The following is a 14,717-nucleotide window of genomic DNA, read 5'->3' on the forward strand; positions in this document are numbered from 1 at the left end:
GGCCCGCAAACACACATTCCAAACAAGCATACACAAAAGTTTCAAGAGTGGGGGATGGAGTAGAAGATGGAGACAAATTCATTTATATGATTTATTTTAGCGGAATGGATGTACAGGACTGAGCGGCGGTCATATTTTGTACCGCTATGCGGTACATCTAGTTATTTTGATATTTTCACAATTCTGCTCTTCAGGTTGGACATGTAGACCACACAAGAACTGTACTATTAGTGTAGCAAACACACTCCAGGAGCCTCCAGGGCCCAGGGCTCTCTGTTTCCATCTCCTGGTGAAAACAAGTTCTTGCATATCTATTCTGTTTAAATATTAACACAAACAAGCAAAACTGATCATAGAAAATAAACAACAACACTTAGGAATGGCTTAGGTTTTACTCATTAATCATATCAAAGTGGATACTTAGGCTACATCATTGCAGTGCATTGACATACTTATGTAATTACAATGTACATTCATATTGCCATTTAGTTTATCATAGTTGCTTTAAGATTTTGTTCACTTTGCCATCACTAAAAGTGTTGGTCTGTCTTCATAACAGTAATAGGGTTTCACAATGTTTATGCAAACAAACTGATCCTATCTGATGGGGGCATTTCTGTTTATATGGTCAACAATACACTGATTTAGACTGATATAAAAATGTTCAAGCTGGTAGTTTCTTACACCCCTTCTACCATTATTTTGTCAGTGGTGGCATTTGTAAATGTGGATATAAAATAACTATACAAACTTAATTACATACAAATAAGAGGACACTTGACTGTTACTACTGAGTGGTAATTCCTGGCACTAGATTTGGTCTGACCGTGGCATCCCAGACAGTAATAATTTAGTAGTGTGAACGCTAAACAGTGCAGTCTTGAATGCCTCCACAGTCTTGTCACTGACACACACACAGTACAATTAAAGCATTCAAAGAGTTCTGTCTCGCATACCCACCTTCATTAGCGGGAAATACTGTACTATCTCACATCTAATCATCACTGCATGCAGGTTGCTTTAAACTCAGGACAATTAGATGCCTGTGGTTGTTTGACATGCCAACTATTCTTCGGAGCTCGGGGTAAAGAACCTGTGAGCTTGCTTTTGTATTTCATGAACAAGTCAGTCATATAGGTAAGATAATGTTCCACATGTCCTCAAATTCGCATCCCTGAGCTGGTTGTGGAGCTGGGGGCTTGCACCCTGGAGTAGTTGTATCCAATAAACACAGGGTTTTGCGGGGCAGGGTGGTAGCTAGACGTGGAGTTGTATGAAGCGTATGGCGTCATCCCATGACTCGCTGTGTAAGGTGTGGATTGCTGGCTGTGGTAGAGAAATTCTATCGGGGTCACCTGTCCCCCAACTACATGAGATGCATATGAGGATGGGTGCGATGACATGATGCTTCCATTATACAACATAGGTGCTCCAGAGGGAATGAACTGCGGGTGGTACTGGGTGGGTTGAGGGTATCCTCCTTGAGGTGTGATAGCCATGCTGTGGACTGATGGATGTGGGTGGAGTAAGCTGGTCTGGTCCATCAGCAGTGGCTGGTGTCCGACCGAGCTGACCGTGCTGGACAGTGGGTGGAAGCGGGTGAGGGTGGGCTTGGCACCAGGATGGTACACGTCTAACGAGCCCTGCTCAGTTAAGGCGTGCCGGCGACACAGGAACGCCAGGCCCGAGGCGAACAGGACAGCGCCAGTCACCCAGCCGACGTAGAGCGCCTCCCCGAGCTCACGGCGCTGCGCGTCGATCAGCAGCGGGTTGTAAAAATCGCGGATGATGACGTGGCCTGTCCAGGAGACGGGGATGAAGACGCAGACGGATGCCAGAAGCTGCATGCCGCCCGCCACCATCAGCAGGGTGCGCTTCAGCCGTGGCTGCTCCCGCAAGCAGGAGAAGCATTGCAGGCCTGCCAGGGCCAGCAGCAGACCCACGCCGGACAGGGCCACCGAGGCGCACATAAGGCCCCTGGCCGCCTGGAGGTCTGGCGGGAGGAACAGCAGGGAGTCGTACACCTTGCACTGCATGCGGATGTTGGCCTGCCGGTAGCAGTTCATCCACAGGCCCTCCCAGCGGGTCTCCATGACGATGATGTTCTCCTCGATGAAGGCTGTGACCTTCCACATGGGCATTCCAGTGACAGCGGCCGCCCCGAAGAGGCCGACCACGGCAAGGCACACGGCAATGAGCTCAGATGATCCTTGCACCATCCTTTTCGTTGTCACTCTTTACTTCAGCCTGTTTATCCCTTCTCCTTCACTCCTCTCTCCGTTTTTCACCCTCCTCTCTTCTCTTCCCCCTGTCCTCTATACTCAAGTACTGTATATCAGTATCCTCTCAAAACTAATTACCATTAAATGACTGAACCAAAAGCAGCACGAATTCCCCTGTGCTTAGCTCCAGAGCGGCCCCTTAAGATGGAGGTGTTGGAAGCAGTCCCAGAATAAGAGCATTAGTGCCACACTGACGCCCCCCGTTGTGAGCACCTCTCCACCCAGCTCTCTCGCTCTCTCTCAGGTGAAATGTGAAGTCGTTTGTTCATGAGAATGAGAGCGGCACTATGGGTCTGTTTTGGGAGAGCAGCCACAGGCGGCCAGAGGGATGGGGGTCAACCGGGTCTCTGCTGATGGTGTGTTTACTGTTCCTCCCGCCATGCTGGCTCAGGCCTCTCGGCTCCTGATTTCCAAAACATCACGTGTCTGGTACTAGCACCATTTAATCACTGGAACAGTTTACAATTCACACAAATGCGGTAACAATATAGCAGCAGCATAAGGAGTCTGACGCGCGTCAGGTGACAGCAAAGTTTAGAGCCTTATTACTTTTAACAGGGCAAAGCCCACTGGTAGAGTCTGACAAATGTCAAAATTTGGAAAAAAAATGTATCTCTCGAGCTTCAAATCTAATGATGTGAATGTCGTTGCCAGTGGGCGTTGGCCTTAAGAGTCTGAATTTGTGTGTGTTTGAACCATTGTTCAAACACACACAAAGTCAACAGAGGAAAATAATTTCCCAGATGTAGCACTCTCTGTCACCACTAGGGAGAGGTAGAGTTCCTTAGCAAAGGCATTTTTCCTGATTGAATTGTTACATTTATAATGACAGTTCTGATGGACAGTCATCATACTGAGATAACATTGTCTTTGAATTGCATTTAATCCATTATAAAATGTAAACAAGATAAATGCTGTCAGTGTTTGTTGATACTTCAAGAGTACAACTGACACCTGATTGTTTGTTATTGGCTAGCACACTTGTAAGATGCAGTTTATTTCTGTTGAGAGGTGGAAAGTCAAACTTGTTGTTTCTCATCACAGCTAAATAGATAATAACATGATAATTGAGTGATAATTACAAAGTGATAAACAGCTTGATAAGTCAAATCATGTGTGAAACTTTATTTTACACCAAGTTATACATTAATCATTAATCTATGGTCCACTTACAAACTTTTGGGAGTGTTAAACTATTTTTAAGTCAGTCTTCCTGCAGTGTCACTGTTAGTAATCTTTAAACAAATAGCTATGTGAATGGGAGTGGCCTTCGCCTGTTTGATCGCTAAACTGTCACTAACTCAGATTTTATTCTTACATACACAACCTGTTATTTTGTTAGACCCTTAGTCAGCCTGTGTACCTTTCTTTTTACCTAAATGGTCAAACTACTCATACCAATGCTTTTGTCCCCATTATGGCCAGTCCTTAGTTAAGTAACCATTGACTAGGATGTTGCCCCAGGCAAACCCTGTTGCTGTAGTCATGGACCATAACATGCTGCGTTTCTACAAGGAAGTGCTAGATAAATGTCTCCTGCTGTAGACAACAACTCTTTTGAAGACATTAATTAATTGACACCCACGTCCCACATTATAAAACATATCAACTGAGGCAATACATCAACATTAAAAATGTGTAACACCCTCATTCACTTTGCTGTAGAACAGCACTCCACATGTAATCCAGGCTTGTCCTCAACAGATACTGAGGCCGTAGGACACACAGATCACCATGACACTCCTGTAAACAACACTCAAGACAAAGAGAAGGAAAACAAAGACTTGCTATGTCACCACATTCTCCCCGCATGCTATGCTAACAAATATAATTTTTTATTAAATTACTAACAAAATGTTGTTAATGTTTTTGAACAAAGTGTCAATTTGAATGTAAATGTTTTAATGCAAAGAATGTAAATAACTGAAACTGCAAGAAAGTATACTGTACTCTGTATATTCAATGCCATATCAAATATCAGTGGCTTTTTGCACACTTGTGAACAAAATGAAGGTCATCATTCAGGAATTTCTGTCAACTGTGTGCATTAACAGGCAGTTGATTAACAACTTACCAAAAATAATGTTAGATTTTCTCTTGGAATTCTATACCTACCAATAATTGCTGATGTTTTTTTGTAAGCAGAGAATCAGGTTATGACACAATTCCCAATCCTTCTTTCACCATCTAGGACTGTGTCTATAGTGTTGAAATGTAAAAGTAAATCATGTAGAATACAAAATCTCTTCCACAGTCATACTGTAAAAGTCATTACTTCCTTATTTAAGATGAAATGTGGGACAAAGAACAGATCCAGTCCGGAGGCAGCTATGGCTCCATGCTCCAGGTCTGCTGAGGTCTGTGGCTGGTGCTGGACGTCTACAGATAGGCCACTTTGCTGTGGATTGACGGGTGCCTGAAGGGCTGCAGGGACGGCTGCCTGGACGGCGGCATGGACGGCGGCAGGGACTGCGGGATGGAATGCTGGAATGAGGGCTGTCTGGAGGGCTGTACGGAGTACTGCACGGAGGGCTGCCGGGATGGGTAGCTGTACATGGTCTGGGGCCTGGCCACGGGTGCGGGCAGCAGTGGCTGAGGCGTGTAGGACACGTAGGGCGTGTACGGGGCCTTGCGGTACGCCTTCCGTGGGTCGTCGTAGTCGTCGTCGCGGGGAATGCTGCAGCAGACGAACACGCAGCCGCCGGCGAACAGGAAGGCGGCGGACACCCAGCCGATGTAGAGCGCCTCGCCGAGCTCGCGGCGCTGCGCGTCGATCAGCAGCGGGTTGTAGAAGTCGCGGATGATGACGTGGCCCGTCCAGGAGACGGGGACGATGCAGCAGATGCACGCGCCAATCACCATGCAGCCGGCGATGATGAGCACCATGCGCTTGGCGCCGTCGTTGTCGCGGATGCAGCCTGTGCACTGCATGCCCACGATGCTGACCAGGAAGCCCAGGCCACCCAGCGCCACCGCGCAGCACATCAGCCCTCGGGCCGCCTGGAGGTCCGGTGGCAGGGCCAGCAGCGAGTCGTACACCTTGCACTGCATGCGGATGTCCGCCTGCCGGAAGCAGTTCATCCACAAGCCCTCGTAGCGCGTCTCCATGACGATGATGTTCTCGCCAATAAAGGCCGTCACACGCCACTGCGGCATGCCCGTACTGGCTGCACAGCCGATGAGGCCGATGAGCGTCAGGCACAGGGCCGCCACCTCCAGCGCCGCGTTGGGCATCCTCTCACTCTGCTTCTCCTTTGGTCCTTCAGCTCCTCTATCTCCCTCTCTTTCTCACAGTGTTCTCAACAGTCTGTCCTGGGAAAAGCTCAACAGCCCTGAGCTCTGTTGTCCTGCCTTTGGTGTGAGACTCAGAGACTAAACATCTACGCCAGGTCTTTCTGATTCTCCTCTTCTAGTTCCAGCATGTACTCATCTGAATGTTGGAGGCAGGTGGTCCTTATTCCTCTCTTCTCTGTCTGGCTCTGGTTTGTTGATCCTTTGGGTGGTTGTTGGCCTGTGTGTGTGTGTGTATGGTCTATATGTGGCGGCTGTTGGAAACTGCGCACTGTGTCTGAGGCAGTGAGGCAGCGACTTCCCTGTGGAGAGGTTTTGCATCCCTGTGGAGGAGTAGACTGACACATATACACCTGCTCCCGAAGCCTCCTCCTTCTCCCTTAGGCTCAGGCTCAGGTCAGCAGTGGGGAATAAATGGAAGGGGAGGGATCTGTGGTCTGTTGCTATGAAATTGAATCCCCTTGGACCTCTCTCATTCTCTCTCTCTCTCTCTCTCTCTGTCTCTCTCTGCCCTCTCTCTCTCTCTCCCTCTCTCTGTTGCTCTCTCTCTCCCCTTCTTTCTTTCTTTCTTTTTCACTCTCTACTCCTTCCTTTTCCTCTCTCCCTCTCCATCCCTCCTCTCTCTCTCTCTCTCTCTCTCTCTCTCTCTCTCTGCCCTCTCTCTCTCTCTGTCTCTCACTCTCTTTCTCTGCTCACTCTTTGTAGACCAATCCTGGGAGCTGAGCTAAGCCACATCATTGTTTATTCAGAAGTCTCCATTTTCTCTCACACGTTACCTGTTGGGAGGGTCCACCACCACTAAAATGGAAGATAAAGCAAACAGAGAGAAAATAAAGATGCCAGCACTGTTGAAGCACAACAACCAATCCATTGGAGAACTGGTATGTTCACACTTTGGCCAGCATGTAAATCAGGTTTAGGCCCAGTATACTTGCATATACAAGGAATTTGGTCTCTGCATTTATCCCATCTGTGAATTAGTGAACACACAGGGCACACAGTGAACACACAGTGAGGTGTAGCACACAATAACCCGGAGCAGTGAGCTGCCTTGCTACAGCGGCGCTCGGGGAGCAGTGAGGGGTTAGGTGCCTTGCTCAAGGCCACTTCAGCCGTGGATGTGAGCATGGGAAAGCAGTGGTCAACCACTTCCCACGGCCACATTTGTCCTGGCCGGGGATCGAACCGGCAACCCTTCAGTTCCAAGCCCGAAGCCCTGACCAGTATAGGCCACGGCTGCCCGACTATGATTTCAAGGGTCTTAAACTAACTAAATGATCAAGGGGTCAAATGAAAGAATGTGATGAAAGAACCCACAGATTTACACTGGGATAAAATAATACATTATTATAGTGAATTAACCTAACCATGAATTAGCCGAACCATGAGTGTATCAAAATTGATGTTTACACAATTGAGATGACCCAGAATAGAGATTCCCATTCACACACATACGCACACACACACACACTCACACACACACACACACACACACACACACACACACACAACACATTTATAGAGTTAGCATTAATTAACAGTTTCTGTAACAATAGCAGACACAGACTGTTTGAAGGGGCAGGGGCGAAAAAACAACATGGGATTCTGATCTTCCTTACTATAGTATTGTGAGATAGGGGTGAAGGGTGCAGTGACTTGACTGTTTGTGTTATCTCACCACTGTCCAACTGTAATGATAACAATAGTAATGACTTGCTGATGTAACCAGTTCTTCCTAGGAACTCTGAATGGGATGAAATTCTATCCGCCACACACACATTTAGAGTTGGACTTGGGTGTTAGCATTTCTGAGAAAAACCAACACAAAGTCTGATAGGTGGGTTTATTTGGATAACCCACGGTGATATCCATGTCCCATGTCAGTAAATATTTTCATGCAGGTAGTGTGTGGTATATGGACAGGATAATACCCAGAATGTCTGTCTTTATGGTTAACAAACAATATTTTGCTAAATGTGTCAGTAATTGCATGAAGACAGAGCAAACATTTTTGGTGAAAGCAAACCAGTCTGCAACACATTGCACTATGTACAGGGCCTCCAAGAAATTTACCAATAGAACTGGCTACAGAAATGGCTAGTTGTCCAGTTCTGAACATCACGCAAGAAACGTTTTACCAATAATATTTCTAATGTTTTCACACTGGTGCATTCATATCCTGTTTAAATTAGCCATAGCTTAGTCTAGGGTGCAGTTGTTTTGGTTTGAATACTGTTTACATTATCATATTGAACCATGGTAATCTGGCCGCACATAGGCCAAAGGGGCAAATTAGAAGAAAGTAGAGCAAACATGCAAATTTTGCACGACCAAGTTTTAAAATTAAAAAAAGAAAACAAATTGGCCACAATATCTGGACTTATTTTGTTCATATCATCATAGTTATGGTTGTAATTTATTCATCTCTAATCAATGTCATTAGATAGAATAATATGAAAAGGGGAAGAACATGGCTATATAATACTATTAGACACTGATTTAAAAAGAGAACATATAAACAGCCATCCATCTCCACCTATTGAGTCTATGGCTACGGCCTTGAGGTGAATGATAATAACTTAAGAAACAGGATTCTGATGGCGTCCTTATTCCTTTTCTAAAGGAATATACTACTCCAGCTATTATTAGTACTCAATGCATTATAAAAAGGCCCATCGGCATGTTTGTAACAACACAGTTTTGTTTTAGCGTGTATATCGAGGAATGATGATTCAGATGATTCTTGGAATCTATTAAGAACTGAATTGTTTTGTCTTTGTCTTTATCTTTCTATTACTTCTGTGGTGTAGTGCCCACATTTCTCACCAATATAAGACACACAAATGTGATTCAAACCTTTGCACTTAGTAACTAAGCAGGCTTGTAACATAATTAGCCTTTGTTATATGTATTATGCTTTGTCACACCATTAAATAATTTGTCACCAAGCTATGTTTGTCATCTGCCCCAGCATGGGCGGACTGGCCATTTGGCATACCGGGCATTTTCCCGGTGGGCCGACGCACCTTTTGGGCCGATAGAATAGGCTATATATATCATTTAATTATTTTGGCCAACGATCGGCCCAAAGGAAGGACAATCAGCGGCCCATTGGTTACATTTCAATATTGACACTGGACTGATCCAATAACAGCTCATGTCAGGCCCCACCCCTCCCATTTTGGCTCAGAACCAGGATTATGTGAGCGCATCAAAAGTTAATCGAAGTTGCCTACACGAAATCGCGGCGGGTGCCGGTAGTGACAATTGTGCAAAATTAACATCAATGTAGAAGCTTCAAAAATACAATATTGCAAGGTGGATAGTGCGAGCCTAGTTTAGGCTACATGATAAGAACTCAGTGGTGGAACAGGTAGGGTGTGACATGCAAGCCATGCTGACTATGATGATTATGATGACTTATTAGTTGCGATAATGTAACGATATGGTAGTCTAATGATAACATAGTAAGGCCGTGCTGTGATTAAAATAACAAATAGCGCAACTTCAATTTTCTAAATGAATGATTTGCAAACCCGGACAGCAAAATAGTGTCAAATCGACGTTTGATCAGTTTCCATCAGACGCCCAAAATTCAACATCGATGGCATGAGTGGTGGTTGGTCTCTCAAAGTAGAGAAGGGTCCTATCTTGGAAGGGTTATCATGGTAAAGAATTGCTAAAAGACTATAAGATTGACGGAAATGTAGGTTACAAAACGTCACGTCATGCACAAGCCAACTAAGCTACAGTATATATAACCTACACGATAGGCTACTAGGAAGACACTAAAGATAATTAGTTAATGTAGCTGTACTGTTCCAAAATGTACCAACAATGTAGGTAGGTAGTATACTGTAGCCTACAGGAAAAAAATATTTCCAGCAACAGCCCTGTTTGTGTTGTTTCAGTTGTCCTACAGTGATAAATGGTATACAATACATTAATGTCTTAAGACAATCTGGGTAATTTAACTCTTTACACATAGGCTTCAGTAATTTTTGGTGCTGCTGTCAATAGCCTATTTAATTTTGAAATGATACTTTGAATTCAAGCAGAAACTCTTCTTTAATAATTGCTTGTTAGCCTACTTGAATATGGAGATCATATGCTCCATGCCTACCTCTGATCAGTCAGAGAGAGATAACCAATGAGGACTACATCACTTTCAGTGCTCCATGACAGTTGAAAATATATGCATATTTAAGGGTAATGCAAAGATTTTGTATTTAAGGTGTGCCCGACCGATTTGAGGGCCGCTTAGGCCAAATATGCCAGGGCCTATTTTTGGTCCCAGTCCGCCCCTGTGCCCCAGTGTACATGATCAAACTTCCTGAAGCAGGTGTGACTACCGGTTGGGCCATTTCTTGTCCCTTTCCAGTGACAATGCTCAAGCGATGGCCTTGTTTTCACCCACAGAGTATGTCAACAAAATGGCCACAAACAGGTCAAACCGGTTCAGCCTGTGATCAGGTGAGTGGGTGCAGCAGCCTCAGGTATGTCTGATATCATCACACTGAAACGCTCATGTTTTCAAGTCTGTTCATTTTATGTTGATTTGTCATCCACTTAGACCAGTGCATTATATACAATGTAGTAATAAATGCAAAACGTACAATCGAAACTATATACAGTACAAAATAGGTCACAAATATCACACAGTGCATCAGGTCCTCATGGCAAAGGAGGGGTAGTCAGAGTAAACAATGGTTTACCTCAGGAACATTTAGCAGCCACTCAACACAACATAATTACTCCAAACACCGCCATGTCATAAATCACACACTCACACAGTTAATTGACTTAAAGAAAGCCTAAGTGACTATATGACCCTTCAGCAGATATTCTCAGCAACAGAATTACTAAGAAAGCCTAAGTGATGTAAAATACAGGAAACAACAAAGCTCAGATTAGGACAATGATTAGAAAATGTAACGCTGACCGTCTCACTGAGACATGTTAAATTACTAGACATGAAAAGCAAAACTGGAAAACTGGGTCTCTCAACCAAGTCCAATGCTTGTTTTTATGTCATTTCTTTGCTCCTTTTACTGCAGCCTGGCCTTATTGCATTGAAGCATAAGGAGCCACTGTCGCTCATCAGACACCCTGTTACAGTCACACTCCACACAGTCACAGTCTATCACGCTCCACTCAGGTGTACTGCACCGGCGTGTACACCATTGATCCGGGCGGAGGAGCGGCATAGTTAGGCTGGGGAGCACCGTAGTTAGGCTGGTAGTATCCGGGCGGCTGGTAGGAGTATGGTTGGTAGGTGTACGGCCGGTAGTTGCCATACGCGGAGCCAGCCCTGTAGATCACCTGGCTGGGGTCCTCCTCGTCATTGGCGCGGGGCGCGTGGCGGCACAGGAGAATGATGCCGGCCGAGAAGAGGAGCGCCGAGGTCACCCAGCCGATGTAGAGCGCCTCGCCGAGCTCGCGGCGCTGCGCGTCGATCAGCAGCGGGTTGTAGAAGTCCTGGATGATGACGTGGCCCGTCCAGGAGACGGGGATGATGGTGGTGATGCAGCCCAGGAGGTACAGGCAGCCACCGGTCACCAGCACGATGTGCTTGGTGCGCGGACGCGAGTCCACCAGCTTGGTGCAGCGGAGGCCCACGGCCGACACGACGAAGGCGAACGTGGACAGGGCCACCGAGGCGCACATGAGGCCCCTGGCCGCCTGAAGGTCTGGCGGGAGGAACAGCAGGGAGTCGTACACCTTGCACTGCATGCGGATGTTGGCCTGCCGGTAGCAGTTCATCCACAGGCCCTCCCAGCGGGTCTCCATGACGATGATGTTCTCCTCGATGAAGGCGGTCACCTTCCACATGGGCAGGCCCGTGACGGCCGCCACGCCGATCAGGCCTATGAAGCCGACGACCAGCGCCACCACGTCGCAGCACAGCGCGTCCTGACGCTTCTTCTTCTCCATCGCCAGCTGCTGCTCGTAGATCGTCTCGCTCGCCGCCTTGGCAGCCTTCTCATCGTACGCGCCCGTGTAGGCACTGCCTCCATACGACTTCCCGTACGAGCGGTCCATGTAGGACTTGTCCACGTAGGACCCAGGGGCTGAGTAAGCCATGATGGCTGGGATTTACGGGGACAGACCAGCCAAGATCAGTGGGGAAGAGTGTCCAGTCTCTGCCGTCCTCTGATTGCCTCTCTCTCTCTCTACGTGTCTCTCTGCAGCTTGAGTCAAAATGAGCGCGGAGGAATGGGTCAAGGGTTTTTACACCCCAAGAAAATATGTTAATGATGCAATGCCATCAGACTGGTTTGGTTGCCTTCAACGCATCTGATTAACCCAAGACAGAGAAACTGGTGATACTGGCTCTCTTTAAAAAAAAACAGAGGTGAAAACTGTTGTTGTCATTGGTGTGTCTCAGGGAATATTGGAAGCCGGATGTGCCTTCAAAGTTAATTAATCATCCTTATTGTAGAAGTTAACATGTTCTTCATTGAATTGCATAAATTATATACAAAATTGATACGGCAACATAATCCAGAATGGTTCTCAAGTAAGGGGAAGTAAAATGTACTTCCAGTTTCCCATCAGTGAAAGAAACTGCCCTAAATACTTTCCCACATACCAAAACTGATGCTCAAATTCAGCTTATACTGTTGTGCTCTTCTATCTCTATACCATTCAAATGACTGTTTCATGTGTTCAAATTACAGTAAAGTCAACCTAAACTTGCAGCATCTTTTAACAGTAAACAAAATGCATTACATGAAACTCTTTAGTAATGACAGTTACAGTATCTGTAAATGGCGACCCATCAACACTGTTTTGTCTCTCATCTTCCCCACGTGCCAACACATGACACTGTGGGCCTGCTCCTCCTCTCATCCTTGCCTGGGTGAGAATGGCTGGCATGTCTTTATCTGTCTGTCTCCAGTGTAAAAGGATCCTGGGCCAAGTGTAAATGAGAGACATCTGAGACACTCTGGGGGCTGAAAAAACAAGCAGGCCTTATCAGATAGCTGTGCTTCTATTATGTTATGTCATGCTGGCTGGAGTGATGCCACCTAGTTTGTGGTATGTGTGTGTGTGTGTGTGTGTGTGTGTGTGTGTGTGTGTGTGTGTGTGTGTGTGTGTGAAAGAGAGTTGAGGTCATAGGGATGTGTGGGGGTAGGAGATTATCTTTGCATGCCACAGACAGAAACAGATAACAGTCAGTTTCAGTTCCTGTATTTATATCATACATTTTTTGTAGTGCAGAATGAAAAATATTTTCATTACATCTAATGAAAGAGAAACCATTTTACTACCAAACAATTTGATTATAATTACATCCCATATCTGGCCAAGTGAAGTGCTAAAAAGTCATTGCAGTGATTATAACATTGCATTTGTAACTTGCCATAAAATAACAGTGCCCTTTTATTGGTTGAAGTAAGTCTTTATGATCTATTACACGTTTCCACATGTAACATGTTTATTCAATAGCAATAAAAGACAATTCAGTCAACATAATAATTCCTTATAATATATATAATAAACATCACTCATAACACCAAGCATAAGAGAGGATTCCTTAAAGTGCTTTTAATGAAAAGTTTTGCATACAGTATAACAGAGAAAACAGAGTACAATAAATACTTATTGGTGACAATAAGAAAAACAGCAGTGCGCAAAATACTGCACTCTTAAAATGAATGTGTTGTCCCTATCTGGACACAGAGATGTGTTAAAAACAACGCAAGCTGTGTTGTTTTCAACAAGTTCGTTTTAAGAGTGTGTAAATGTTAGAACTTTAAAAATAAGAATAGTGATAGTTTACTATTTCTTCCATTCTGTCCCTCCTGCCTGTTCAAACATATTGGCTCTCGCGGTAGAGGCTTGACGCTTGCCTCTCTGGTTTCACCGCCACCTCATCCTCATTCTCCGTTGCCGGAGCGTGGGCGTACTCAGTGTCCTCTTTCCTGCTGCGGGGGGTGTAGCGGGCCAGCAGCAGGGCGCCGGCCACCAGCAGCGCCGCGGCCGACACCCAGCCCACGTACAGCGCCTGTCCTAGCTCCCTCTTCTGCGACTCCATTACCTGCTGGTCGTAGAAGTCCCGAATGATGGTGTGAGCGGTCCAGCTGACGGGCACGAGCGTAGCCAAGCAGGACAGCAGGTAGAGGCAGCCTCCCACGGCCAGTGTGATGTTTTTACCCCGCTCGTCGTCACGGCAGCAGTTGGTGCAGCGCAGGGCGAAGGCGGAGACCAGCAGGGCGATGCAGGAGAGGACGAGGGCGGCGCACATGAGGCCGCGGGCCGCCTGGATGTCCGAATTGAGGATGAGCAGCGAGTCGTAGACCTTGCACTGCATCTGGATGTCGGCGTGCCGGTAGCACGCCATCCACAGGCCCTCCCATGATGTTAGAGCCGATGAAGGCTGTGACCCGCCACATGGGCAGACCAGTGCTGGTGGCCACGCCGACCAGGCCGAGGATGCCGAACACCATGGCCAGTATCTCCAGCTTGCCCCTCATGGTGGTCCAACACACTCCAGGGTGCACAAATAAATCTCAGATGATCTCAGATTTGTACATCAGATTTGATGAGATGTGTAGACTCATGTATTCCCAATCATGCAGCCATTCCCCAGAAAACAGTGGTGCGGCTGAAACAGCAAGACTTCTCCCAGCGGCTGAAACGGCAAGACTTCTCTCAGCTGCTTCACCCTACTGTCTTTAACTCACATCTGATAGAGGGACAAGAGGAGTGGTTGCAATGCCACCATCGTATCTTTTTTCATCTATCAAGGCCTTTGACAGACAGAAAAACAGCTTCACCATTCCGACTACGGAAACTTCAACATGTGGTTTCAGTATGGCTCAGGGCACAATATCTCATACCATGAGCTTCACATAATCTGCCCATCTACCATATCTTCAGCTTGTAGTTTCAGCAATACATGTTGACTGACATGTTTTTTTTGTGCCACTCATACTACATACATGACTCATTATTCACCTTATTATTGTATGTGGATTTGCACTCTGCATCCCAAAGCACCATGTCACTTCAACTTGACATCTGTCACTCTAGCCTTCTGGACTGTCATCCAGCTATGTCTTGAGTGGTGTGCCCTCTTTTTTATCTGCTGTATCAAGTGTGATCCTGTGTGGGATACTGTATTATACATACAGAAAT

General features: G+C 46.1%; 3 protein-coding genes and 1 pseudogene across 3 annotated transcripts; all 4 read right to left on the reverse strand.

The window, feature by feature from the left end:
- Window positions 1–373: 373 nt before the first annotated feature.
- LOC125308166 (claudin-8-like) lies at window positions 374–2,536 on the reverse strand. Its single transcript, XM_048264490.1, has one exon. The coding sequence runs from the start codon at window positions 2,217–2,219 to the stop codon at window positions 1,161–1,163; it is 1,059 nt and encodes a 352-aa protein (XP_048120447.1). The 5' UTR covers window positions 2,220–2,536; the 3' UTR covers window positions 374–1,160.
- Window positions 2,537–3,387: 851 nt separating this feature from the next.
- On the reverse strand, window positions 3,388–6,007 carry cldn8.1 (claudin 8.1). The gene has a single exon (XM_048264492.1). The coding sequence runs from the start codon at window positions 5,514–5,516 to the stop codon at window positions 4,662–4,664; it is 855 nt and encodes a 284-aa protein (XP_048120449.1). The 5' UTR covers window positions 5,517–6,007; the 3' UTR covers window positions 3,388–4,661.
- Window positions 6,008–10,101: 4,094 nt separating this feature from the next.
- cldn8.2 (claudin 8.2) lies at window positions 10,102–12,524 on the reverse strand. The gene has a single exon (XM_048264491.1). It carries the CDS (start codon window positions 11,655–11,657, stop codon window positions 10,728–10,730), a length of 930 nt encoding a protein of 309 aa, XP_048120448.1. The 5' UTR covers window positions 11,658–12,524; the 3' UTR covers window positions 10,102–10,727.
- A 575-nt stretch (window positions 12,525–13,099) lies between these two features.
- Window positions 13,100–14,510, reverse strand: LOC125308169 (annotated as a pseudogene).
- Window positions 14,511–14,717: the final 207 nt, after the last annotated feature.

The sequence above is a fragment of the Alosa alosa genome, chromosome 15 (assembly GCF_017589495.1).
Source record: "Alosa alosa isolate M-15738 ecotype Scorff River chromosome 15, AALO_Geno_1.1, whole genome shotgun sequence".
In the NCBI taxonomy this organism is placed as follows: domain Eukaryota; kingdom Metazoa; phylum Chordata; class Actinopteri; order Clupeiformes; family Clupeidae; genus Alosa; species Alosa alosa.